Source organism: Thrips palmi, unplaced genomic scaffold (assembly GCF_012932325.1).
Source record: "Thrips palmi isolate BJ-2018 unplaced genomic scaffold, TpBJ-2018v1 HiC_scaffold_16, whole genome shotgun sequence".
Taxonomy (NCBI): domain Eukaryota; kingdom Metazoa; phylum Arthropoda; class Insecta; order Thysanoptera; family Thripidae; genus Thrips; species Thrips palmi.
In genome coordinates, this window is record NW_023144625.1 from 7,850,669 (window position 1) to 7,876,615 (window position 25,947).

Below are 25,947 nucleotides of genomic sequence, written 5' to 3' on the forward strand. Positions count from 1 at the left end.
TGACGGGGTCGCAATGAGGCACACGGCAGATAAGTTCTCGCTAGGTGTTTTTCGATAGAATTAGTGTCCACGCACTCGGGAGGATAGGTCCACGCACATTTCTGAAAATAGAGCAAAGCATAACTTTTCAACGCGTTGAGCGTTTCCCTTTCGTATCTGTTGCTGCTCAAACGCCCGGTTTGCGCGACTGTATGGCAGCCTGAGGTGGTGGGGCGTGGGGTTAGTCTCCTGACAGGTATACCTCCCTTATGCCCAACCATCTCCTCATGACGACTTAAAAGTTCTGTCTGAGTTTTGCACTTTGCTTGTTTAGAATTTGGTATTAACGTTTGAGTATTTCCGAGGCATGTATTGATAGGGCTTATCACATCAATCGCCCCATTAGATAGTGGCAGAACTATTTGTATCATCATGTCATCAGGAATAATTGGGTGTAAATCCAAGATGGATGTGTAATGTTTGTTACTGGACGACTTTTCTGCTGTGATAAACATGAACCCTTGAAATGGTTACACCCTAATTTATAGTGTGGAGAAGTGACTGGCCTAGAGCCTAAGGCACAGTCATGGGTGGACGGGATTCCAAACCGTGCTGCATCAATTATGAAGACGCAGTACGGAGAGGTAAGCACGACAACCAGCCCTTCTGTGCTGTCTCTGTCTCTGTCTGAAATGTCAACACTATCACACACATCAAGACTTGCCTCCCATGCCGAGGTGTCTCCTCAACATTTTCATTATCTTCAGTTACAATATTTCTTTGTTAGTTGCTTTCGACCTCGTTTATCTTGTTGGTCATTCTTCAATTCATTTTCCCTGTTTTGCCAACTTGTCAATTACTCTGATACTTGTGGGGGGAGACAAGGTACTACCATGATTTCCTGTCGATCCATTGGAATACTTTTCAATGGGGCCTTTGCTCGCATTATTTTTCTGTTGGCTTTGTCCATGAAACTCTGCAACATTTGGGACACCTCTGTGTTATGGAGCCTGTCAAAGTGTTTCCAATTAGTGCCATGCTCTTTTGGTTGTTACTTCTGTTATTTAATTTTCCTGTTTTGCTTTTATGAATCCAGTGAGTGAATCGGAGCTGAAACGAATTAGAGAAGCATTTAAGCGAGCGTCAAATGTCGGTGGTGTTATTACCAAGTCATCCTTCCTCAAAGAAGTCTTAGGTGAAGGCGTGCCTAGAAACATTGCTGAGGTAAGTTTTAGATGAAACTGATTTGTGTATAGATGAAACTGATTTGTGTAATAAACATGCAATTGTTGATTTTGTCTCTAACTCAAAACTATTACTTTCAGCATATCTTTGCAGCATCTGGTGGAACTCAGAAAGGCATTGCATTTGAAAAATTATTATGCGGCCTAGTTCTTTTAACTCGAGGCAATAAAGATGAAAAAATTAAATGTAGGTCTTTGTTTTACTTTTCATAGTTTTCAAATTTCAATTAATATAATTGCATTAAATGTATGACTTTTTTCTCTCAAAATTTCAGTTCTGTTCAATTTATACTCCAATGAGTCCGGAACCTATGTCCTAAGAGATGATATAGAACGGTTGCTTTCTGCCTGTGAAAATGGGAGGAAGCCGCTCGAGCTATCTGGTCTCTTTCAAGATCGTGATCGGGCATCTTGGGAAGAGTTTCGTGATTGGGTCCAACTAAATACGAATGCAACATCCCTAAGCCGCTGGCTACTAACTGAACCATGCTCAGTTTCTCTAAGCAACGAACATGAAACTCCTACCTTCTACCAAACACTTGCAGGAGTTACACATTGTAAGATTTAATATGTGTCATTTTTCAACTTAGTTTTGTCCAATGCATCAAGTTTTACTGAATGTATTCCTCCTATTTAGTGGAAGAAAAGGACATCATTGAGCTGGAAAAGCGTTATTGGGTACTGAAAGGTCAGTCAAGCACTGGAAGACTTGATCTTGAAACTCTTGGTCCACTTTTAAGTCCGCCAGTTCCATTGTCTGTTTGTGCCGGAGTGTTTGGAGCATTTGATGAAAATCGTGATCGACACATTGATTTCAAAGAGATGGCTTGTGGAATATCAGCAGCTTGTCGTGGACCCACCACTGAGCGCCAAAAATGTAGGTTGCTCCATTATTTTCGCAAAAGATATCTATTGTACTGTAAATCTGTGGCCAGCAGTAGTTAATGAGAGAAAATGTGTTCCAGTCTGCTTCAAGGTTTTTGACTCTGACCGAGATGGGATTTTATCACCTGGAGAATTGCAACACATGGTAGATGTTCTTTTATTCGTCTGCCAAGAAAGTCGATCCAAAGACGACATTAAAGGGAAAAATGAGTTCGGAGGTAATTGCAAGTTTAAATATCATGTACTATTTACGTGCATGAATTTTGGGCGAATATCAACTATGAAATTATTCAACAATGGTTCTCTTCACATTTGATGTTGTTTTCATTTGTATATGCATTGTGTTTCAGATCCAAGTTCAATAATTTCAGAAATTAAAAAATATGCCAGCGGAGAAGGGCTTACTTTAGAAGAATATTTGATGTGGACTGTTGACAACAGCTTGTCTTCCCATTTCTTAAACTTGCTATTTCAGGTAATGTTGTTTTCTTGTTTATTTTGTTATGTCTCTGCATTTTTACTTTCCTTTCATATGATCAAGAAACTCGTTTCCTCTTATTTTTAGGTTTGTCATGTGGTACTTGGTCTCAGACCACAGTCTCGTCAAGAAGAAGGTTCTATTGTCAATGGGTGGCTTGAAAGAGAAGTAACAAGAGGCTACATTGTCGGCCAGTTTTGGTACTTGGTAGCCATGGATTGGTGGAAACAATGGAATGAGTATGTGTCCATGCCTTACCCCAATGTAAATGTGAGTATTATGCCTTGTTATCCTTTTTGAGTTTGTTTTTTTTTTCTGTCGAGTTTATTGTTTTATCTTTACTTCATTACAGTCCACTCTGGAATACTCTATTGGTGTGGATGCTACTACACCTGCTGGTAGTCTGGAGCTACAAACACCTTCCTTGACAAGTAGCAACGGCAGTGGGACCAGTGGCATTAGTAGCATGAGTGCTGCAACTAGAGCCAAACTCACTGAATCAACTAATTCTTTGACTCATTTGACTTTAGACTGCCCTAGGTAGAAACTTGAACTTACCTAGATCTTTAGATGGTTCCTCATTTTTATTTGCCTCTGTAATAATTATATTTATCTATTTCTATTTTGCAGTAGTACATCCAGTCCAAGCCATTCTCCAAGGCCTAATCGCCGTCCTATTGTTGGACATAGAATGCCTCAGAAACCAGGACCTATAGACAATTCTGCACTTGTGGCCACTCCATTTCAAAGAGTGCTCTCTTTAACTGGAGAAGGCGGAAAACTGAAGAAAAACCTTGTGCTTATGAGGTATACAGATTTTGAACTTGTACCTGATTCACTGTGGAAAGCTCTTCACCAGTGGTATGGTGGCTCTCTTGCTCTCCCACGACAAGTGATAAAGCCCAAAAATAGCTCAGAGGTTGAGCTAGAGTTATATCCTCTTACTATCCGTCTACTCAGACATCAGAGTCAGCCATCTCGAGCTGGGCCTCAAACAACCTGGACTGGGATGGTTGGTGGCTATGGCGCAGCTGCTCTAAGTAAGTCTGTGGTTCTGCTTGATTCAGAATCAATTCTCATATAGTATCTGTGCCCTCTAACTTTTTTTTTTTTTTTTTTTTTTCAGGTACTACAGGCTATGCATATGTGTCAAATTTAACTCAACCCAAACGGTATCTGGCACACAGTGCTACATTTAGTCGAATGGCAACTGTTAAGGAGGTTTATGACTTTTTAAGCCAGAGACTCAGAATACGCCCAGAAGATATGCGACTATGGCATTTCAAAGATGAGGTACTGAAGTTTGTCTGATCTTTTATAATTTTGTCTGGGTCTCCATTTAAGATGTATAATACTATTTTATTTACTTTCTTATTTCCTTTCTACAGAACAACATGACAGTACTAGAGGATGAAGAAGCTTCACTAGAGGATCTCAGTGTTCTCGATGAAGATCAGTTGTTGATAGAAGTGCGCAATAAGGACCTTACTTGGCCCGAAGAAATGGGAAGTTTACAGGATCGACGACGATCGTGTTCAGGTAAATCTTAATCCCACACACATCATTAGTTATTTTATTCATCCAAGAAATTAATTAATTTTTATTTTTCAAAATTTGCTTTAGTTCCTGCTGAGAAAGGAGCAACTGGTCTTAATAATTTAGGAAACACATGCTTTATGAATGCTGCTTTACAATGTGTCAGCAACACCAGGTCACTCACTCAGTATTTCACTGCAAATATGCATCTTTATGAGCTCAACAGGTAAGTTTGTGAAAAAATATCTGAAAACATATTAACTTTCATTTGGGTACTATCATTAATGATAAATATTTGTTCTGCAGAACAAACCCTTTAGGAATGAAAGGCCATATTGCAAAGAGGTACGGAGACCTTATTCAGGATATATGGAGTGGTTCAGCTAAAACTATTGCTCCTCTCAAGCTTAGGGTGAGTAAAAGTTTTTTTTTTTTTTTTTTTTTTTGTCCTTAAATGTCTTCTTTAATGAGGGTTGGTATTGACTTTTTTTCCTCCTTTTTTTCCTGTAGTGGACCATTGGAAAGTATGCACCTCGCTTCAATGGAGACCAACAGCATGATTCTCAGGAGCTACTTGCATTTCTTCTTGATGGTTTACATGAAGACTTAAATCGTGTTCATGATAAGCCATATACTGAGCTGAAAGATAGTGATGGCCGCTCTGATGTTACAGTGGCTCAAGAGGTGCGACTACATTATTTAATCGAGGTGGAGGTGTTTACCCTTAGCCCTAGTTTGCACCCTCACAATTATATTTCTTTTGTTGTGATTTTTCAGGCATGGGAAAATCACATATTACGCAATAAATCAATTGTAGTTGACCTTTTCCACGGTCAACTGAAGTCTAAAGTCATTTGCAAAGTTTGCTCACATGAAAGTGTTCGTTTTGATCCTTTCAATTACTTGTCATTGCCTTTACCAATGGAGTCATACATCTATATTCAAGTCATAGGTCTGTAATGCATCACAAAAAATATCAGTTGAATTAAGTTGAACCATCTCCTTTTTTATATGAAAGGATCAAAATTAATTCTATTTGTTTGGCTACAGCTATTCGCCTTGATGGATCTGTACCTGTGAAGTATGGGCTCCGTCTGAACATGGATGAGAAGTATGCCCAACTCAAAACGCAACTTTCTCAGTTGTGTGATATCCCTGCACATTTACTGTGCCTAGCAGAAGTGAATCAAGCTCAAATTAAGGTATGTTCTACAGTTTGATATGTTACCAAATCTACAAGCAAGTCTGCCTGAATGTAGCAAATACTGATTTCTGCCTGTCTTTAATCAGAATGTGCCGTCGGATGACCAAAAAATTAAAGGACCAGTATCAGGATCCTTATTTGCTTATGAACTTCCAGCATCAGAAAATTGCAGCAACTTTGATGATGAAAGAGCATCATTATGCTCTACTCGATCACAACGTGAAGGGCAAACCTTAGTTGCTATCCAACGAACTGTCACACCTCGTTCTGCTCTTTCAGGTATGAACGAGCTTTTTTTCTTTTCCAAATGAAATTTGGCCTTGCTGACTACTGTTTGACTGGTTGCTTTCCCTCTGCAGTTGGTTCAAGTGTGTTGAATGGCCACGCCAGTGAAGACACGGCAAGCGTGTGGTCGGGATCGGGCTCTGGTTCTCGGCCCGGCCCCCGCCCTGCCGGTGAGGTAAGATGGCCAACGTCTTTCTGCATGCCTGCATATGCACTCTTGTGCTTTAAGGTACAGTACTGCTGCCTTCTGTCACAATCTAGACGTGGTGCCAGAGTGTTTGTCAGTCCTGAAAGCCTCGTCATCCTGGGGGGGCCATTGCCAGTTATGGTGTGATTTTGAAAGAGAAGTCCTGCTATTCCAGCAACCTATTGACTTAGTTTCAAAGCCTCTTTTCTTGATGATAATTTCATTACTTTAAAACATTTCACTGTGATAAGCTCTGGCACCACTTACACATAAGTATGGACATGCCTGAATGCAGTGAACATATAACTGCCCAGAATATTTTGTGAGATCTAAAAATAAATTTGGGTGTGAACAATTACATTCCACATACACAGTCTTAGTTTGGAAAATTTTAATGTCATGATCTTGTGATTTGAATTCACGATAAAGATGAACTAATGAAGTCATTCTCGCCACCCTTAGTTCTACAGTCCTAGGTCACCACATGATTTTGTTTTCCAAATCATCACAAGTAAGTGGGAAGTGGGAGACTAGAGATGCTTCAAATTTTCTGTGGAACTTTCTCTTCACTACTTTTTAAATCTAATTACATTTGTGTGTGTCTCATCAAGTTTATCAGCCACACTCGCATTAATTCCTGATAAGTTTTTAAAGCTCTCTTTTTTTCCTCCAGTTGGTAAATTTTCTCTTTCTTAAAGCAGTTCCAGAGAATTGATTTGAGTACATAATGACTTTTCCACATGCATGGGCATTGTCCACACTGTAACAAGCAGATAATTCAATTGGGTTTTCTTCCTCATCTGCATTTGGCATACAGTAGTGTTGTGCATGTAGGAAACATATCTAGTCTAATTTCAAGTTGTCACTAATTTTATTTTTAATTTCATTATCTTTTATCTCTATAACTTTGGTGTGGTAGAGTTTGGTGCTTTCTCTTAATTTTGGTTTCAATTTTTTTCCGTTTTTTATTATTAAACAAAGGTGAAGGTAAAATGTGCATGATTAGTAACTTCATTTGTAATTATTATTTCTTAATGTTTGCTGTATATAAAATGCAAAGTTTAGCTGTCTCTGTAGAGTATTTGAGGTGTTTGGCTTCTCAAGTTACTTTGAAGTATCTCGTAACTAGCAACAGTAAATAAAAGATCATCTCAATCTTGTGAGAAGGTTCCCCTATCTTGTAGTATGCATTTCATTTTTTTTCTCCATATTTTAGTTGTTATTCATTTCATTCGGGCTTTAAAGTATTTTAGTCAATGAGATTATGGTTTCATCCACTGATTCAAGTAGTAGTTCAGACTTACTAAAGATGAGATAGGAATTTTGTTGGTACAAAGCAGTGGCGTATTATCAGTGGGATGCGCACACAGTAAACCATGTACCATGTATAGGTATGGTAAGTAAACTAAGATGAAGGGTGTCATAGTCATCTTGTCATTGTAAATACCATAGTAGCAGTGACCCATTAAATTTTATTTGCAATGTGTTGAACTACATGGCATTTCCTCTTCTTATGTTGGATTCCTGGTTAACTACTCAAAGTTTGCTATATCATAAATGCTTAGCTTTTCATGCAGGCCATATTTGCTTTTATGTTGTTTTTGGTTGTTTTGTTGTTTTTTCTTTATTAATAACGTAAAAGTCTATTGTTTTGTTTGATGTGTGATAATGGTTTCAATGAAGTAGTGATTATAAATGACATGAAACCACCAAAATACTTGTGGAGTATCACTTTTTAATTACCTTTCGGATATATTGCATTCATGGTTTCCTTCTTTCTTTATCTGGCTCTCTTAAACTTGAAGTGTCTCATTTTTGTGGTCTATTTTCTTTAGAGCCCGTCGTCACCTCCAAAGGATACTAAAGACAGTCCAGATGTCGAGTCTGTAGACTCGGGCTTACCCACATCTTCTGCAAGCATTCCTCTTGCACCCAGCAGTAGCCAAGGCTCAGCAAGCAGTGGAAGTTTGTGTGACATGGATGTTGGAATACCTTCTCAACCAGGATACATAGTTGCTGTACACCGCAAAATGGTACCACAAATTTAACTTGATAACAAGTTTGAATTAATTTATCATACTGTATTACTTCATCGGTTATTTGTTCCTGCTCATGTAGATTCGTCAGGACGTATACTTCATGTCATCTCAGAAAACAAAACCTAGCCTCTTTGGGCTTCCCATTATTGTTCCATGCTCAGAGAGTACCACTCATCAGGACTTGTATCAGTCAGTTTGGTTACAAGTCGCAAGATTAGTGTCACCTCTGCCTCCAACTGATCCTGCTGTGTCCAACCATGCTCAAGACTGGTAACTTTGTAGTCTATCAGTAATGTTAATATGGAAAATTTTACAAAGTAATGTTCAATGTGCCTAACTTGCTCTTTTCTATTTCAGTGATGACAGTTTGGGTTATGAATTCCCATTCATTTTGAAAGCTGTTGGGTCAACAGGAATTCAATGTGCTTGGTGTCCATGGTATGAGTTCTGTCGGGGATGTCGTATCCAGTGTAATGATACTGAATTCAAAATGAGTAGTAGCTACCTAGCTGTGGACTGGGATCCCACAGCACTTCATCTCCGGTATCAGACATCTCAAGAACGGGTGAGATTTATGCATTAACTGTTTAAACATCACCATTAATTGTTAATTAAATTCGAAACACTCCTCATTTATGACTCTGCTTTTCGGTTGTTAAGGTTTTCAACGATCATCCATCTGTTGCCCAAACTAGAATACAGCAATCCAGCCCTATCGAGTTGGACTCTTGCCTGGAAGCATTTACCAAAGAAGAGCATCTCGCTGATGATGAGAAATACTATTGTTCAAAGTGCCGTGATCATCAGCTCGCTTCAAAGAAGCTTCAAATTTGGAGACTACCTCCAATTTTAGTAAGTGTAATCTTGTATTTGTACAAGGTGGCATGTGGTTTTATTCATCCAGAGCCCAGAACTGATGTTGCTTCTTATCTTTGTTTCAACTATAGATTGTACATTTGAAGCGCTTTCAATTTGTTGGTGGAAAATGGGTCAAGTCTCAAAAGGTGGTGAACTTCCCTTTTGAAAATTTCAATCCCACATCATACTTAGCAGCAGTGCCTAAACAAACTGTAATTAGGCATCATCAATTAAAAACTGAAAAGTCTCTTCATGAAACGTCCCAGAATGACCTGTGAGTTATTTAGATAGTGGCATAAAACATTACTTTTAAAACCTTTTCTTACATTGCCTGAAATTTTGTAACAGAAATATTGCTGAAGAAGGCGACTGTGGAAGAGTGTGCACCCCTCTCAACTCTGTGAATGAAGGTACCCGCAAGCTCTCCATGCTTCGTAAGTCTTCAGTGGCAGATACTATATGGGAGGGTGAGAGTGACAGAGAAGCCATGGCTAATGGAGACCTTGGCGCTAGTAAAGATGTTATGCGATCCAATGAACAAAAAATTGGTGGCAGAGAAAGGCTTGTCTCAACGTCTTTAACCCAGACCCCAGTTGTAGATTCAGCTTTACAGGATTTTCATCAGCATCGCTTGATACCTGGGGTAGATCCTTTTGACTTGAAGTACCGTTTGTATGCTGTTGTTGTGAGTATCGGTCTGCTCTTTTTTATCTTACTTTTACTCCAGGTACCACATTCATTGCCTATAATTGTTTTTCTTGTTATTTCAGTGTCATTCTGGGATTTTAGGTGGTGGTCATTATGTCTCATATGCCTGTAACCCCAACAGCAAATGGTACTGTTATAACGACAGCAGTTGCAGGGTAAGCCAATAGCAATGAAAACTTTCTGCATCATCAGGCCTTTTATTTTTGTTATTACCTCTCTTAATATTTTCAGGAGGTCACGACTGGTCAAATGGACACAAGTTCAGCGTATATGTTATTTTATGAACGAGAGGGATTGTGTCAAGATCAATATATGCCCAATGTTGCAGGAAAAGTACCAGACAGATTAGATTTAGATGATGATCTGGACTCTGACCTAAAGCGTTGCTGTCTCATGTAAAGACTGCTTGGCATTCATTCTATTCTAAATGATGCCCCTCTGTTTGGGCTCAGCTATTCGCTTTACCTGCCATATGTGCACACATGCTCTTCTTGCTAGAGAGTCTCTGAGGCTCTCTACTTCTTGCACCTTGATAATTTACATCCAGCCATTTTCCAAACATTTGGATTTCAAGCATTGATATGGAAATGGATTTTAAAGAAGTTCTATATTTTCTATATTTATTATATTTATAGCCGAAACTGTTGTGCTTTAACTAAATTAAGGTGGGACAACTTGTAATTTGCTTGTATATTTGATGCATTGTGATACACTGTAAGTTGTTATTTATTTTCCTGAAGGTTGCATTCCCTGCTGTAGTCATTAATTTTTGAATAATGTTCAACGCAGCTTGAAAAGGAAAAAAAGAGGGCGGGAAAGATAAAAAATGCTGCTGTCTGAGCTGTATAAGGGACTTAAGAGGTATGGAGGAAAGGCAATGTGCCATTGTGATATTTAAATGTTGTATTAAGATCTTTTGGCTCGGGTCAGCTCTTCCCTGATCTGACCAGCAGCTGACTAAAAATCTTACAATGGCAAGATAAGTGATAACAAAGTATCATGTACGGTATATGCGTATTTCTGATTCATGTGACACTGTTAGCAAGTGGGAAAGGCTTCTTCGTTAAGCTATAATTTTGATTTTCATTTCAACTTGTCTCCATAATGCAAAATGTGTCATACTTTTCTCCCTCTGTTTTCCAAAGTGTTATCATTGTTATCCAGCCCAAGGGTGTTTTGTTTTAAAAGTCATAAATAAGCTTTATGTGATTGTTTCGGTATGTTGAAGTGTCATTCAACCCTTACTCTCAATTTTTAATTGTGCCATATTGAAGTAGCATGGGTGAGAAAGTAGGGGGCTGGATCTAGTTGAAGAGGGTGCTCACATATTTGCATTTGTACCCCTAACATTCCCATGTCAATAATTGTTTATCTGTCATAAATGCAATACTATGAAAGTTGCAGTAGAAATGCAGCAAATTGTTTTTGTTTTGTTCTTTTTTCTTCTTTTTTTTTTTTTTTTTTTTTGTAGTGTTATGAATATGTGGAGAGTTGTTGATTGATGTGTTGTTAGTTTGTAAGAGTACCTAATAACAGAGAGGAAAAGCTTTGTTCAGGAGTTGCCTTGTTTTATTCTTGTTATGAATGATTGAAATATTTTATTCAGTATTTAGGCACCTGATATTTTGAATGTGCTATTTCATTTTACTGTTATTCCGAAATTAGAAATCTGCTTGCGAGGATTGTTACTTTTATCAGAACAAAAAAGTGGTACCCATGTGCAATAGTAGCAGCTACTGTTACTCCTCTTTAATTGTTTTATGTGTTACTTCTGTTTATGTTAAAACCCTTGCTAAATGACTCTAGTCTATTGTGTTCAAAATGGTCCTATCAAGTGTCAAAAAACAATGTCAAAGGTACTGCATTGATTTTAAATTTACCAGTGTCAGTGTGCCATGCTTACTTGCCTCGTTAGGGAAATTTTTTCTGATAAATTTGTTGCATTTGTGTATGTAAACTGCCCATGACATGATTGAGCACTTTGATCAGGGCTAGTATAGCTGTGGTCCAAGCACTGATATTGTAATATGTGATACATTTAAGTCTATACTTTATGTTTTAACTTTTGTGCTTGGTGTTCGTTCATTGACTTGGCTCATCTCCCATATCATCATATATTACTTATATACCAGCCTATGTAAAACAGGCAATAGGCTGTAATCATTTAACCAAAGCCAATTCTTTTTCTATAAATCATAAAAAATGCGTTGAAATTAATACCAAAATGGTGTAAAGTAATTGAGTGTGGCACTCATCAGTTTCATATCCAATTTAAGGAAGAAAATTTGTCTGCTTATTTTCAATTGAGAAGGCAAACCGTTCTCTGCCCTGCATTGAAGTCTCTTTTATTTGTACTTTCTCCGGGGTGCCCAGAATATTACTCTCAGTGGTTCTCAGGTTGCATGCTAATACTTATCCTGCACTCTTTTTATGATCAATAGTGGCCTGGATTAAATTATGATTTTTATTTTGCACTTCATGTTAAGAAAAGAGTACCTGTCAATATGATGACGTTTTTGCAAGAGGCTCTTCAGTCTGTGCTCTCTTTTTCCTGCTTTTTCAAATCTTTGTTTCATTTTAAATTCGGATATCTCTTCAATCAACACCCCACAGCGACTCAATGAAAGATTAGACTTTTAATTGTAGGGTATGATCATTGGTTCAAACGAGGGTTCAACAGCAGTTGCACAAAAATTATTTTAAAAATTCATTTTTTAAATTTAAAATGTAACATCAACATTCTATTTCCTTGCCTTTAGGATATAAGGAGACCAATTTGAAAGAAATATGCCATTAGGCACTGAACAATACTCTAATATAATAATGTTAAGTATATTTTTGATGAGAGGCAAGGCATGGCTACACACAGGCTGTTTGGTTGTACTTGATGCATTTTTGTGTAGTAAGATTGTCCAATAATCGGTGTATCGTTATTATTAATACTTTCTCAGTGGATTTATAACTATTCTTTACTGTCTCAAAGTTTGATATCTATTTCAAAATGTGAAGATATTGAGCTAGTTCGTAGCACATCCCAAGTTTAATGAAATATGAAAGAGCTATATGAAAGAGAAAAAGACACTGTACAAGCTGGCGATTTTATTTGAGCATCCTATTTGTATGCCCTGAATTTGTTGGTTTGTGCATAATGTTATCACTTGATTAAAAAGATTATATGTGTTACACTGATAACTGGGATTTCTCATTTACCATTCGAATTCTCTCAATATTTAACTACGTTAGCGCCAATGAGATATCGGAGATATGCAACCTCCGCGTTGCCCAGCTACACCACGTTATACAATGGGCTATTGAAAGGAAAAGCACTGTACGCTGGCCGGTTTTTTCGGCATCCCGAGACCCTGAATTGGGTTTGTGCCGTCATGTTACACTTGATTGCTCCTAGTGTCGAACTGATAGGCCGGGATTTCTCAGTGTCCCGACTCTCTCATGTATTTAACTATTCCCCTAAATTCCCGGTTCCTTCCGTTCCCCACCCCAGTGCCTACGGGCCTTGCAGATGGCGCCGCCGTCGGTCCGGGCAGGCATCCCGGACGGTGATGGGGGCCCCTTGGGCTCTTGTTGCTCCGGGGGGTCGAAGGGTGGCCCCGGGGGCCGCGGGCCGGCCTGCGGAAAGGGCAACGGCGATTCCGTTCCTTCCGTTGCCCCCCCAAAGAGCCGCCCTTTCCAGCCGGGGCGGGAAGCAGGGCGGCCACCGCGGGGGTGAGCCGTGCTTGCCGCGTCCCTCGGCAGGGGCCCGGGTGACCGTGCCCGGGCAGCGCCGCCGGGCCCCGGCCTCCGGGTGCCCCCGCGCCCGCCCTCCCGCCGTGCGGGAAGCCCCCGGCCCCGGGGGCCCGTGCCCGCCGCCGCCTCCCACCCCACCCCCGTCCCCCCACCGTGCCCGCCACCCCCCGTGCCCGCCTCCGTGAACCACCCCCTGCCCTCCCGCCGTGCCCACCCCCGTGCCCACCGCCCGAGAAGCCAGCCCCCGTGCCCACCACCTGAGAAGCCCACCCCCGTGCCCGCCACCTGAGAAGCCACCCCCGTGCCCGCCACCTGAGAAGCCACCCCCGTGCCCGCCACCTGAGAAGCCACCCCCGTGCCCGCCACCTGAGAAGCCACCCCCGTGCCCACCACCTGAAAAGCCGCCCCCGTCGTGCCCGGGGTCCCCCAAGGCCGCCGAGAAGCAGCCGCCCTCGAACTCTTGCCCTTCCAAGCCCCAGGCCGCTTCCTAGAGAGGGCGAAGCCCGGCGACGCGGTGCCAAAATAAACTCACAAATGCGCGCCTCAAATAGAAAAGCTGGCCTGCAACGTCGATAGTGCAATCAACTCATCACTATCGATCCCAGATTCCGTCTCTAGCCGACTCGACTGCCAAGGACGACTGGTGGCCGTCGGCAGAAGGGCCGCGCTGCCGCGCACTCGGCACGCTCGCTCAGCGCGCACGCGGCGGCCGTTCAACTTTGCCACTGTATGTCGGCCTGTCGGCCTGTGAGAGCGTCAGAGCCAGCCCTGCGAGTCCTCGCAGCACCGCGCAGCACCCCAATTGGCAACCTTGACAGTGCTGATGGCTAGATTGCGGCGCTGTGGCCGGTTCACTGTAAGGCTGTTCGCGGCGACATCGCCCTGCCCACGGAGCGTGTCCGCGACTCCCCGACCAGTCGACAGGGCGCGCCTGCTGTCCGGTGCGGCCGGCTCGTGCAGGCTTTGTGGTGCCGTGCGCCGCCCGGCCGAGGCCACTTGTTGATAATAGCAAAAACCGATAGGAAAGCAGCCCTGGGGTTTAGGGAATTGGACGACCTGCCGACTGAATCCGAGAGTCATTTTCGTCGCGCTCTCTCTCTCGCACCTTTACGGCACGGCCCATGAGTGCGAGAGAGACAGCGACGAAAACGACTCTCGGAATCAGTCTGCTGGCCAGTGGCGGCTCGCCGCTCGGAGCCTTGAACCGCAAGCACGCCAAGTTCCAAACGCGAACGCGCCAAACGGGCTGCCGCCGCTCCGCTGTGCTTCCTCCCTCACGCTGACCTACATCTGGTTATCGAGGCGGGGGCGGCCGCGAAAATATTCGTCTCCTTCAACCCGGCGGCCAGCGGCGCCAGCGGGGAGCACCGCAAGTGGCGCGAGGGCGATGGGTATCTCGAGCGCAGCGGCACGCCAAGCCTGGCCAAGCCGCAAACTGCACGTCCAGCCCATCCTGGCTCTGGCGGTGGAGCTTCTAGCCTGCTAGCGCCTGCGAGGGCCCGGGTAGGCCGCCACGCCGCCCTGCGCGCACCGCTGTATGACGGGACGGCCTACCCCGCCACCGTAAGGGGCCATGGCGCCTGGCGGGTAGGCAGTCGCGTGGGCAGCTCTGTGCCGCGGGCGTCCCTTCGCTCCACTGCTACACTGCTTCACTGGCCGCCGCGGCGCGCTCGTCTCTTCGCTTGTCTCGCTCCGGAAGGGAGGCGGGCGTTCGATTAGGCCAGCACCCACAGTGGAAGAAACCCCGCGCACTTTGACTGGGCGGCCCCCTGCCCCGCCCCGCCCCGCAGGGACTACTCTAGATAGGGTTTCGGAATGCAGCTCTAGCCGATCCAGCTATGTACAGGAAGATGTCGACGAATTTGTCGCGCCAGTTTGTTGACGCGCTGGGCCGGCCGGCGTGGCGGCGTGGCCCGGCCAGATAGGGATGTGACGCTGTGACGCGCTGGGTCAGCAACCCCAGCACAATGAGATGACCCACCTCGGTCTCCGGTCTCGGTTGCTAGGCTAGGCCGGCTAGGCCGGGCCGGCCAGTCCCACAAGGCCCGATTAAGTGAGGAGGCTCGCGCAGGGCGCGTGGATTTCGATCCAAACACCGGACTCTCCCATCGCGAAAAAGGGGGAAGAGCGGGGCACTTGGGGGCGTCAAGGTCCCGAGAGGTGGCGTGATAAGAACCATCGTCCGCATAACTGCAACTTTTGAAGAGGGCAGTGGATGGGAGGAAAGCGATGCCCCGCGTATGATGTCACGCCACCGAAATGTGGGCCAGCGTCAGTGGTATTTTTAATTTTGTTTCGTCGCTCGAGTGCAAATAACACACGCCATTATCGGCCACGCCGCGTTGTCACGGTTCCCTGGACACGGACGTAACGTGTGCGCCGCGCTACGCTACGCTGTGTGTCGACACAACAGCACACTCGTGAGGGCGCGCGGGGGCTGCTGGGCCGGGCGGGGTGCAGGGTGGATGGGCGGGTGCAGTGCTCCGCCGAATACACTCATTCCGAGAGTCGCTTTCACCGCTCCGTCTCTCTCACACTCACGGAGCTCTCCGTAAGCGAGCGGCAATGACAGCGACAATTATCTGAATCACTCGGCCGGCCCCGTTATCAAACACGGCGGTGCGGCGCGGCGCGGGCCTAGCCGGTCTAGCCGGGCCGAAAGGCCGGGCCACGCCTCGGGGGGCTGATGGCTCACTCCTTCCGTCGCCTCCCTTTGCATCACGAGAGCGGATTCCGCAGTTTTATTGCACGCCGAGATAGGCATAGACGACGGCGGCGTCGCCTCCCTCGCGGGCCGAGGCGCCAAGGCGCCGAGACAGGGACTGCGAGCAGGCACCGGTGCCGACGGCGCAGTGTGCAACAGGGTTCGAGTCCCGGGCTTGGTGAAGCTTTTCCCCAGTTTACTTCTGCAATCCAGTCCTTCCCTCTCTCCCTCTCGCTGAGCATCAAGTACGTGCGAAGGGCGCGGAGCAGCGCGGAGCGGAGGCAGCAAGGCTGGCGGAGAGAAGCGAAGGTTATCGCAGAGCCGCGAAGGATTCCCGGGGCAAACACGTGGCCGAGTTGACGTTGACGCTCAAACAACAGAAAGTAGCGAGCGGTGGGCGCTGCGGGGAAGGCGGCGTGTAGTTGTTGGAATTGGGGTAATGCAACAGACCGATTAGCCGCGCCTTTCGTTGTGACGCCTTGTGCGCCTTGTGTGCACGCGGCGCCGTCGTGGCCGCGCCGTGGTGGCCGCGCTGTCGCCGCCGCCGTCACCGCCCGCACCGCGCGGTGTGGCCGCCGCCGTCGGGAGGGAGTACGGAGGAGCCGCCGGAGGGTTGATTCCGAAGACTGTCTTCGTCGCGCTGTCCCTCTCGCACCTCAACGGAACGCCCCATGAGTACGAGAGAGAGTGCAGTCCTGGAAATGAGCGGCCGGCCGACTGGACAGGTTCTGCGCCTGCGTCCAGCCGTCCAGGCAGTGGGACAGGGGCACGCCGTTGGCCGTTTTGCGTGGAAGGAGACCAAGGAGCTCCACCTGCCTGCGTCCCGGCGTCCCGGCGTCCCGGCCGAGACCTGGCACACACGCACACACACACGCACTCACGGCAAAGCGCGTACAGTCCTCATTGGTTCATCTCGTCGCCTCAATCCTCGCGCCACTTGACTCGGACAGGAAGCTAAATCCGGCGCGGCCCGCTCCACGCAAATCACCGCGGCGCACGGCGAAGCACCACGTCCTCGTCGTGCACGGCGTCATCGAGATATCGCGGCGACGCGTGGCAGTACTGTACAGTGCAGGCCGCGGCAGGCCGGTGAATGGGCAGAGCAGAGCGGACAGCGCTCTGCCGGCAGCCTCACGATGGACACGTCTCGGACAGTGGCGCCGCCAGCCGCCAGTCAAAACCCCGCAAAGCCTGGCAAAGCCCAGCAAGGTGGGCAGGAAGGCGCCGATGGCCAAAACTCTAGACGCGTTTTGAGGTCCAGAGTCACTAAATGGCACTCGAACCGAGCGTGTGACCCCACCAATGGATTGCTCTCCGGACGAGGAATCCATTGGTGGGGTCACACGTTCGGTTCGAGCAATCCCATTTTGACCGCCTCCACCGTTCTTCTGGCCCACTGTGCGGGGGCCCTGACGTAACCGGTATCGGCGAGTACGCGCTGCTTTACTTTGATCGCGGTCATCGCCGCGATGCCCCCACGGGAGGGCGCGACCCCGCACGCCGACAGCGACACGACACGCCGCGACGCGGACTCGCGCGGTCCGCATATCTCCCTCCCCGCCAGGTGAGGCTGGCCGACGGCGGGATGGTCGTCTGCCAAGGATAACTGCCGTTACCCGTTCGGTGCTCGGCAGGTCGTGGACGTCGTGGCCGGCGACGGCAGGAAGCGCGGCGTGCGTCCAGACAGTGCTTGTCTTGCTATTTGCACTTTGGCGCCTCCACGGCCCTCGGCCGCGCGGAGCGGAACGGTATGCCGGCGCGGCCGCCAGGCTGGCTTCCGGTTCCTGCGCGTGGCCCTGGCCCTGGCCGTCCCCGAGCAGGCCCTGGCCCTGCCAAGGCCCAGGCCCTGGTCTGGCTGGCGCCGTGCCGACACTGGCGGCACTTGTCTGACGTTCACCTCTGTGCGGGCCGCGAGTGCCCCCCCGCAATTGGCGCCTTATCAACATGTCCGTCCACAGTGCCGGTCCGCCTCGGAGAACACCTTCCCGACGGCCGAGGAAGGCCCCGGCCGCCCCGGCCGCCCCGGCCGCATGTGCCGTACGGCGACACCGCCTCAAACCTCGGCGCTGCGCTTCGGCCCTGGTGCAACACTTCAAAAATAATACCGGGCCGAGAGCGATTACCGCCGGGGACAGAATAAGACCGCGTCGGGACATCGGCTTCCTCGCCCCGCCCCGCCCCGCCCTCACTGATACCGCTGTGACACTTCGGCCGGGCGGCCGGCCGCTTCCCGTGGAACTTTCCTTTTCGTGTGCTTTCCTTTCCCCGATCCGAGTCCGAGCCTCCGCGTCTCCGCGCCCTTCTGCCTTCTGGCTCCTTCCTCCGAGCCGCCGACTCGCCGACGACCGCGGCGATGACATGACAGCGACCCCGTTGTCATTTACCGAGACGCCGTCGCCGAACCACGAGACGATGACTGTCAACACGCCGCGGTACTTTGTCATGCGCGGTGAACGGTGTGTGAGTGTGTGTGCGCAGGCAGCGGCAGACGGCGTCTTGCACCTCAAGCCGAGCAAGCCGGCGGCAAACAGACGACACTCATGCCTATGCAAGTTTTTCTAGCCCTTCAACTCGTCGCGCCCCAAGCCCCGCACCCCGATGTCTGGCCTGGCGTGCACTGCACACTGATTCCGAGAGCCGCTTTCGTCGCTCTGTCTCTCTCGCACGCATGCGGCGTCCCGTATAGGAGCGAGAGAGACAGAGCGACGAAAGCGACTCTCGGAATCAGTCCGCTGAGATGAGGAGATGGCCGTACTATCGCGAAAGCTAATTAACGATAGTGGCATTGTAGCTTGACCGCGCAACCCCGAAAAACAGAAAACAAGCAGCGGCAGCAGCTCATTATTAAAGATAAACAGTGCCGCGCCGCGGTATCGGTGAAATTCATCGTCGCGTGCTTCGCGTGCGGGGCGCCGAGCAGAGCGTTGTCTGCTACGTCACGCGCCTTTCAAGTGCACGCCGGTCAGCGCGGAGGGGAAGGGAGGCAATGAGTTGCAGACTGATTCCGAGTGGTGGGCCTCTCCCTCGCACTCGTCGGGCGCTCCGTGAGGGTGCGAGAGAGACAGACCGACGAAAGCACTATGTTTGGGAATGACTCGGCTGGCTCGGCCCCTCCGGGTTCAAACGGCGTCGTCCGCCGTCATGCTCGCTGGACTGGCGGAGGAGGTCCTGCTGTAGATAGGCGCACCTCCCCGCGATCCCGGAGTCGGTCTGCCGGTCTCGTTTCCGGGTGCCTGGCCGGAAGCCGCGGGGTGGGGCGGGCAGGGCGATAGGGAGGGCGTCGTCGACCCCCTGGAGGCCACGACGCGGGTCATGCCCACCGCGCCGACGGCGGCGACCGCGGCGACCGCGGCGGCTCGCTGACCCACTTGGCTTAGGCCCTTGTGGATGGACAAGTGACAATGCCCAGCCATGTGCTGGGGAAAGGGAGGGGGCAATCACGCCTTCCTCTGGTGGGACCGCGACGGGCCGCGGTGGCCGCGGTGGGGGCAGGGGGTGGGGGTGGGCCGCGACTGCCGCGACGCGGGGGTCCATGCCGGCGCGGCTAGCGCGGCTCGCCACGGCCCGGCCGGGACCGCGAAATGTACTACAAGCATGTGCGATTGTTATGACGAGTCAGTCTTGGCCGTGTCGCCGTCGCAGTCACTTGGCTCTGCTCCGACCCAGTGCTCAGTGCTCCGCCCCGACCCACACCAGCCACCAGTCGCGCCCGGGCCGCATCGGGACGAAGACGCTACACTAGCAGACGACAGCCGCAGCCGAGCCGCCCAGCAGACGCTGTAGTTTGTCCTTTGGCGCCGTCCACACCACTGCCAACATGCTGAAATGTGAGTAGAGCAGATCCAGTGTCTCGCCTCGGGCCTCGTAGGGCCCTGGTGGAAAGGGTTCCGACGGTGCTCCACCCTCCACCCGCCCCGGCCACGCCGGCCACTGGGCAGGGAAGTCCCTCGGGCACCTAGAGGCGCTCGACGCGCTCGACGCCCGACTCCGTCGTCGGCCTGTTCCTGAACAGTTGCCTTGGCTTTGGTTGTGCAGCCGAGTCCGTCGCCACCGAGAAGATCGCCAAGACCCCCACGGCCATCTCCGACGCCGAGTGGGAGGACCGCCTGTCCGAGGACGTGTTCGCCGTCTGCCGCCGGAAAGCCACGGAAATCGTAAGCGCGTTCAGCTTTCAGTTTCACTCCTCTTCGCTGAGGCTCTCTGCAGTGGCTAACCTTGAGCTTCTCGTGTCTTCGTCCTCAGCCCTTCAGTGGCCGCTATCTGTCGCACTTCGAGAGGGGGACCTACACCTGCACGTGCTGCAACGCCGACCTGTTCAGGTAAGCCGGCCGCCATGCCCTTCCCTGCTCGGTACTTCTGTCTCGCACTGCCTGATGGGGCGCCTCCCTGCCTGTCCCCGCAGGTCGGACGCCAAGTACCTCTCGGGCTGCGGCTGGCCGTCCTTCAGCTCCTGCGTGGAGGGCAGCATCAAGGAGCTCCCCGACCTGTCGCGGCCCGGCAGGCCGCGCACCGAAGTCCTCTGCATCAAGGTAGATGGCAATCCTGCCACTCGTTCTCTTTGTCTTTGCCTGACGCCCCAGGAGTTCACGTTCTGTCTCTGTCACTCCCTCAGTGCGACTCCCACCTCGGCCACGTGTTCCCAGACGGCCCCGCGCCGACGGGCCTGCGCTACTGCATCAACTCCGTGTCGCTCAACTTCCAGTCGGAGGAGTGCTGAGCATGCTGGGCCCCGGGACCCGCCTCACTACAAGACCTCGACTATAGTGCTGGTGTAGGGTTCGCACGTCGAAAAACTAAAGTCAGACTTGAAAGTGGCGCTTGGAGCGCAGAACTTCTGCTGCGTTGCCCGGAACCGGAACCGGAGCTGTCTGTAGGAGGCATCGAAAGTGTCGTCATTGTGTTCGTGGAGCATCGTCATCGCCGGAATAAAGTCGCACATCTTCATTTCACTCGCAGTGTCAGTGTCACGCCCAGTCTCACCTCACCCCCGATATATTATGTACTGTGTTATCTTGCATTAAAATAGTATTTATTTTCGGAAATTTTGTCATTGTTCTTGAGTGGAGTGGTGGATCTGCGGCACGGGTTCAGTTCCCGTTGGCGGGCTAAATTATATAAGCCCGTCATCTCGGCAGATGTTTCCTTTTCCCCTGCACATACTTCCAGACTTAATTCACCGCTACACTTATTCACAAAAAAAAACCTTTTAAAAAAATTGCCCTTTTGGACCTGGCAACACAAAACATCACCCCGTATAGAAATTTTCTGCCCAAACAAAACTGAAAGAAGAAATAAAAGCGACGGCCCTCGACCCCAAACACACAAAACCAAAAGACTTATCACTAGTAATCTCACCCTTTTAATCTTGCCTTATCACCAGAAAAGTAAAGAAACAGACTTTTTCTGGAAAGAAGAGAAGGAAAGATATCCTCACGACGAATAAAAAAAGATGATTCTCCCCGAAAACATTCCATAATTCACAAAAAGAAGAAATAAAGTCGAATGACCGTATACACAACGGTACCTGAGTCCAGCACGAGTCTCCCGAATAAAGAAACCGGACCTATCCCATAAACAAATATCCAAAAGTGGAATGCATCCCTCACTTTCACTCTGTCACTCTGACTTCCGGGCGTCCCCCTCTCCCTCTCTCTCTTGGCTTATCAAGCATCTCGCCGTGGTCAAGGTGGCCGCCACGCCGCCACGCCGCTCAGCGCCACCCAGGTGCGGCCTTGACCCCCGCAAGGACCCCTCTCTGACAAGAAATAAAGATAAAATGCAACTCCCCCCCCCCTCTTTTCCCCGGGCCCAACACTCTCTTGCCTTATCTTTACACGCCTTTCCCCCACTTCCACTCGGGATCGCCGACCCTCTCTTCAGTTGTTTATGTTAATTTTCTCAAAAATTACCAAATTTTCTGAGTTGAACACCTTCATTTAAAGCTCAGATTATTTTTTATTCATAACTCCCCATCAATGCAGCCCTTCTGTTTAACGGGTTGGCACAATTCTCAGGCCCGCCGTCCAACATTCACTAGTAAATTCATTTTTTTATTTTTCTTGGTGTACGGGACCTCTTTAGGTTTGCCTGTGTTTCTGCTTTGCAAGCCAAAAATTGCTTCTTTTCTTTTTTGAGCTAAGGTAATGTATGGTAGCATGAGAGAAGGTATGATGGTAGCCTATAATAACCTTCACTCAGGCTGTGAAATAAACTGCAAGCTTCTTCAGATGGAAGGAAAATAAATCGTGAGGAATTTGGGAAATAAAAATAATACAGATTTGTAACGGACACATGGATTTATATTTTCAACAAAAATAACATTTTGTTTCGTTTTTTGTTTTCACCTGTGTACACTGAAGGAGACTACAACATTTCTCATATTCTAGTTATGTTTTGGTGAAGGAGAAAAAGAGGACGGTGAAGAGAAGTTTGTAGTCCAGAAGAGGAGACAAGGGAGGACACAGCAACACCCCAGGCAACAATCAAAGAAAAATATATATAAACCCCAACAATTTTAGACAATACCCTTAATAAAAGCCCTCATTTAAAAACATGCACAGAAGTTATTGTCAACCGAGGTGGCACTGTGTCATTAATACAGGGGGACTGGGTGGGAGTTGATGAGCAGTGCAAGTCTGTCCAGCAGAGATGAAACCCACTCCCCAATTAGCATACTAGAACTGAGTGATGGAAGTACGCCTAAACGATCTAAGGTGGAGTACCAACCCTTACACCTGGTTCATCGTTCTGCCCGTTTATTTGTCCGACACTCTCTTCCCCCTCAAGTATGACTATAAAAAGGACAGAAGAGAACACAAATCACATTGTTTCAAGCAGAAGCTTACCCTAACCTGTCCATATGAACGTCTTTCACTAATAAGATATCACCACTGGTTTTAAGAAAAAAAAAGGAAAAAAAAACAAATTGTTATACTAATATACAATAAAATCAACAAATTACAGTAATGCAAAAATCATGTTTGCCCTTCACTTGCAGAACTCTCAGGGGAAAGAGGGACGAACATACAAACGATCAGGACTCTTCAATTTGTACACATTGTACATGGCTGCTATCACAGCTAATCCCTCTTTGTTCTTAAGTTCATTCGTAGAAAAAAAATATCAGATGCATAGCAAATATTTACACAATTAATATAATAAATTGAACATGCCTAGCTAGCAGCAGGAGTGTAGGATTATGTACAAGATTGAGGCAGTCAATCACACTACACATCTATTTTACACAAAGACCTTTCTGACAGTATGAAAAGCTTACCCAGCCACATACTTATACATATTAGTGCTTATATAGTATGTCAACATTTATCACGTGAGTCCAGAAAGACTCTTATCAACATAACATAAAAAAAATATTTATAAAAAGTTACACAAGTCACTCAGGAGGGGTAGGGAGAACGCCTGTTACCGTCCTCGTAAAATTCAATACATAACAAAGAGAGTTACTAAGACAATTTAAAACACTAACAGGAAATAAAAAATATCCCATATAAAAGCTTACATAGCCCTGTAGTTGAGAGGTGAATTGAGAAGTCAGGTGGAATGGTAAGAAAAGTGCTGCACACTTGTTTGTCTTGCACCACAGGATGACAAGAATAATCTCAAAGAGAAATGTATCTCTATTTACAGTTGATTTTAAATCATCAACAACTAGAACCAAGGCATATACAATAAGGCCCGTTTCTGAACACAGTCTCATCAACTGACTTAAGTTCCTTCCGCAGTGCAAGCTGCATGCCAGTTCCCATCTCCACCACATCTCTGTCCCAAACTTTAACATAGTCACCTCAATGAGACTAATTGATAAACATGGCAACTAACATGATTGCTCTGATCGACCGAAAAGAAAATACGAAATCAACAAAACGGCAACCAAGGACACGAAATTACATACAAACGAAACCGCCAGAGCTCCAAAGTAAAAACCTACACAAACATTACGTCTGGAATAAGCAGTACATCCACAAGTGGTACTTAACGTGTTACAAATTGAGCAGGAGAAACCGATTCTTGAATCTAGTCTTCATCGGAGAGCGCCTCATACTGAGACGACAGGAGCGGCTTGGGCTCGGCGACCGGGGCGACCGGCTCCTTGGACAGTGTGGGCGGCAGCATGGCAGGGGGCTTGGGGGCCGCACCCGCAGCGCCCGTCTGGGGGGCGACGGCGGCCTGGGGCACGCTGAGCGCCGAGAAGGGGTAGGTGTACGTGGTGGTCTGCACGTAGGGGGCGGAGTGAGGCTGTGTGGTGGTGGCGGGCGCCGTCCCTGGCCGAGGGGGCTTCTCCCCGTCGTCCTTCTTGTCCTCGCTGGGCGCGGCGTTAGGGCTGCCCCGGGGACTGCCGCTGACGCTTCGGCCCTCAGTCTTGGAGGAGGCAGCGGTGGAGGCTGGCTGTTCGCCGTCCTCCTTGCGGCTGTCAGTCACCTTGTCATCGTCCGTGGTGCGCATCACCTCCACGATGCGATTCTTGACGTACTCCAGGGGGGACAAGTGTCCCCGCCCCTCGGCGAAGTGCCTCCGCTGCTGCAGGAAGGCCATGGGGTCCGCGGCCACGGCACTGGCCGCCACGCTGGTCACGGCGGAGGACGCGGTGGTGGGCGAGGTGTGGCTGCTGCTGGTGGCCAACCAGTGCGCCGTGGTGGCGGGTGGGGTGGGTGCGGACGACTCGGGCGGCGACACAGGCTCCACTTGCTGGCCCGGCTTGCGGGGACTAGATGACATCTGCGCGATCCTGATGATAGAGCGCTCGTCGCCCGCCGCCTGTCCGCTGGCCGCGCCCTGGCTCTGAGTCGTGGGCGGCTGCGGTGTGCTGCGGCCCTTGTCCCTGGCCGCGCTGGCGGCCTCATGCTCGTCCCTCCGCCGCTGCTTCCAGAGCACCCCGGCCTGCTCCTCCACCGACTGGGCGCCCGGCGCTACCGCCGCGTTGGACGACGGCACGCCGAACGTGGGCGGGTAGGCCATCGTTCGCGGGTAGCCGCCAATGCCGCTGGGCGCGCTGGGCGCGTTCAGGTCTTTGGTGATGAGGGAGTCGATGTGGTCGCTCAGGGTCTTCTTCGGGGGCGCGGCGGGCGGGGGTGCGGCCGTGCTGTTGCTGGGCGCGCTGCTGGCAGATTCCGTCCCCGGCTCGGCCGTCGCGGAACCCTTCAATGGGGATGATTTGATGGAAGCCTCGTTCAACTGAGGACTACTTGAATGGAAGCCCTGATGAAGAAAATCACACGTCAGTCAAGCACACAACATCACCAACAACATACCAACCACGTGACCGCTCAACTCACCGAGAATAATCTGTCACCGAGCCGCGACGTCAGAGGTCCCGGATGGTTGGTGTTGCTGCTGGGCACGCCCTCGTTGATGGTGTGCGTGATGATGGCGTCGATCACGCTGGCGGCCGTCAACGTCGAGTCGCCGGACGTCGAGCTGGGCCTGCCGGGGCCGGAGGCCGCCACGCCCGGCGTGGCCGGCGCGGCACTGCTGGCGCCGCCGCTGAGACCCGGCTGAGGCACGGAGCTGGGCCGGTTCACTACGCTGGGTTCCCTGCGAAGCGACACACTGTTAGCATTGCTGGACCCAACGGCAAGGCACTGCTCGACGAGCCAAGAGCCAAGTCTCACCTCTGAGCGGGGCTGGGTGCCTGCGACACCTGCGCGGCCTGCGAGCTGGGCGGGTGCTGGCCGTGCGGCGGCCCGGGGGGATGTTGGGGCGACGGCGACGGTGTGTGCCGCGGGTTGTGGCTCGCGTGGCTCGGGTGGCTGGCCGCTATCAGGCGGTGCTGGTCAGCCAGTCGCGCCTGCAACACCAACAACAGTCAATCAATACCGCCCAACGACTCGAGGCGATGACGAGGAAGAACGTCGCCGACACATACCTGGTTCAAAGTGTGGTGAGAGATGGGCGACGGGTGCTGACGCTGTTGTTGCTGTTGCTGATGGTGGTGGTGGTTTTGCTGCTGCTGTTGCTGCTGTTCATGCAGCCTTCTTTGCTGCTGCACCTGTATCATGAGAGACTCTCGATGGCGCTGAATCTCAGCCAGCCTGGAACAAGAAGGACGCCGTCAGAGTCCGCCACAGCACAATCAAGA

At 49.2% G+C, this 25,947-nt stretch overlaps 3 protein-coding genes across 4 annotated transcripts in view; 2 read left to right on the forward strand and 1 right to left on the reverse strand.

Moving 5' to 3' along the window:
- Nucleotides 1-118: 118 nt before the first annotated feature.
- Nucleotides 119-12,595, forward strand: LOC117643056 (ubiquitin carboxyl-terminal hydrolase 32). 2 transcript variants are annotated; one of them, XM_034381706.1, is made up of 27 exons: nt 119-623; nt 1,076-1,203; nt 1,305-1,410; nt 1,499-1,780; nt 1,861-2,100; nt 2,189-2,326; nt 2,459-2,583; nt 2,674-2,856; nt 2,939-3,126; nt 3,217-3,626; nt 3,713-3,879; nt 3,975-4,125; nt 4,210-4,348; nt 4,429-4,534; nt 4,633-4,806; nt 4,900-5,074; nt 5,173-5,324; nt 5,413-5,605; nt 5,686-5,840; nt 7,634-7,831; nt 7,917-8,107; nt 8,195-8,402; nt 8,498-8,689; nt 8,785-8,969; nt 9,044-9,380; nt 9,466-9,558; nt 9,635-12,595. In XM_034381706.1, exons 1-27 carry the CDS (start codon nt 566-568, stop codon nt 9,800-9,802), a joined length of 4,842 nt encoding a protein of 1,613 aa, XP_034237597.1. In that variant the 5' UTR covers nt 119-565; the 3' UTR covers nt 9,803-12,595. The 2 variants fall into 2 exon arrangements, with proteins under 2 accessions (XP_034237597.1, XP_034237598.1); XM_034381707.1 differs by having other exon boundaries at nt 5,686-5,786.
- Nucleotides 12,596-19,451: 6,856 nt separating this feature from the next.
- LOC117642069 (peptide methionine sulfoxide reductase MsrB-like) lies at nt 19,452-20,800 on the forward strand. The gene is made up of 5 exons (XM_034379876.1): nt 19,452-19,678; nt 19,887-20,005; nt 20,094-20,170; nt 20,254-20,380; nt 20,464-20,800. Exons 1-5 carry the CDS (start codon nt 19,669-19,671, stop codon nt 20,566-20,568), a joined length of 438 nt encoding a protein of 145 aa, XP_034235767.1. The 5' UTR covers nt 19,452-19,668; the 3' UTR covers nt 20,569-20,800.
- Nucleotides 20,801-22,128: 1,328 nt separating this feature from the next.
- The window catches only part of LOC117642070 (nuclear receptor corepressor 2-like), a 46,329-nt gene continuing 42,510 nt past the window's right edge, over nt 22,129-25,947 (reverse strand). The window contains exons 16-19 of the mRNA XM_034379877.1: nt 25,735-25,900; nt 25,481-25,656; nt 25,145-25,403; nt 22,129-25,067 (exon numbers count right to left, since the gene is read on the reverse strand). Of these exons, the coding sequence (XP_034235768.1) occupies nt 23,886-25,067; nt 25,145-25,403; nt 25,481-25,656; nt 25,735-25,900 (1,783 nt within the window). The 3' untranslated portion in view covers nt 22,129-23,885. The remainder of the gene's footprint in view (nt 25,068-25,144; nt 25,404-25,480; nt 25,657-25,734; nt 25,901-25,947) is intronic.

Excerpts from the sequence above, each read along its gene's own strand:
- LOC117643056 (XM_034381706.1), top strand. The coding sequence starts at position 566 with ATGGGTGGACGGGATTCCAAACCGTGCTGCATCAATTATGAAGACGCA. Across the intron at positions 5,606-5,685 it reads ACCTCGTTCTGCTCTTTCAG|TTGGTTCAAGTGTGTTGAAT; the intron begins GTATGAACGAGC and ends TTCCCTCTGCAG. Across the intron at positions 9,381-9,465 it reads ACCGTTTGTATGCTGTTGTT|TGTCATTCTGGGATTTTAGG; the intron begins GTGAGTATCGGT and ends TTGTTATTTCAG.
- LOC117642069 (XM_034379876.1), top strand. Across the intron at positions 20,006-20,093 it reads GCCGGAAAGCCACGGAAATC|CCCTTCAGTGGCCGCTATCT; the intron begins GTAAGCGCGTTC and ends CTTCGTCCTCAG. Across the intron at positions 20,381-20,463 it reads CCGAAGTCCTCTGCATCAAG|TGCGACTCCCACCTCGGCCA; the intron begins GTAGATGGCAAT and ends TCACTCCCTCAG.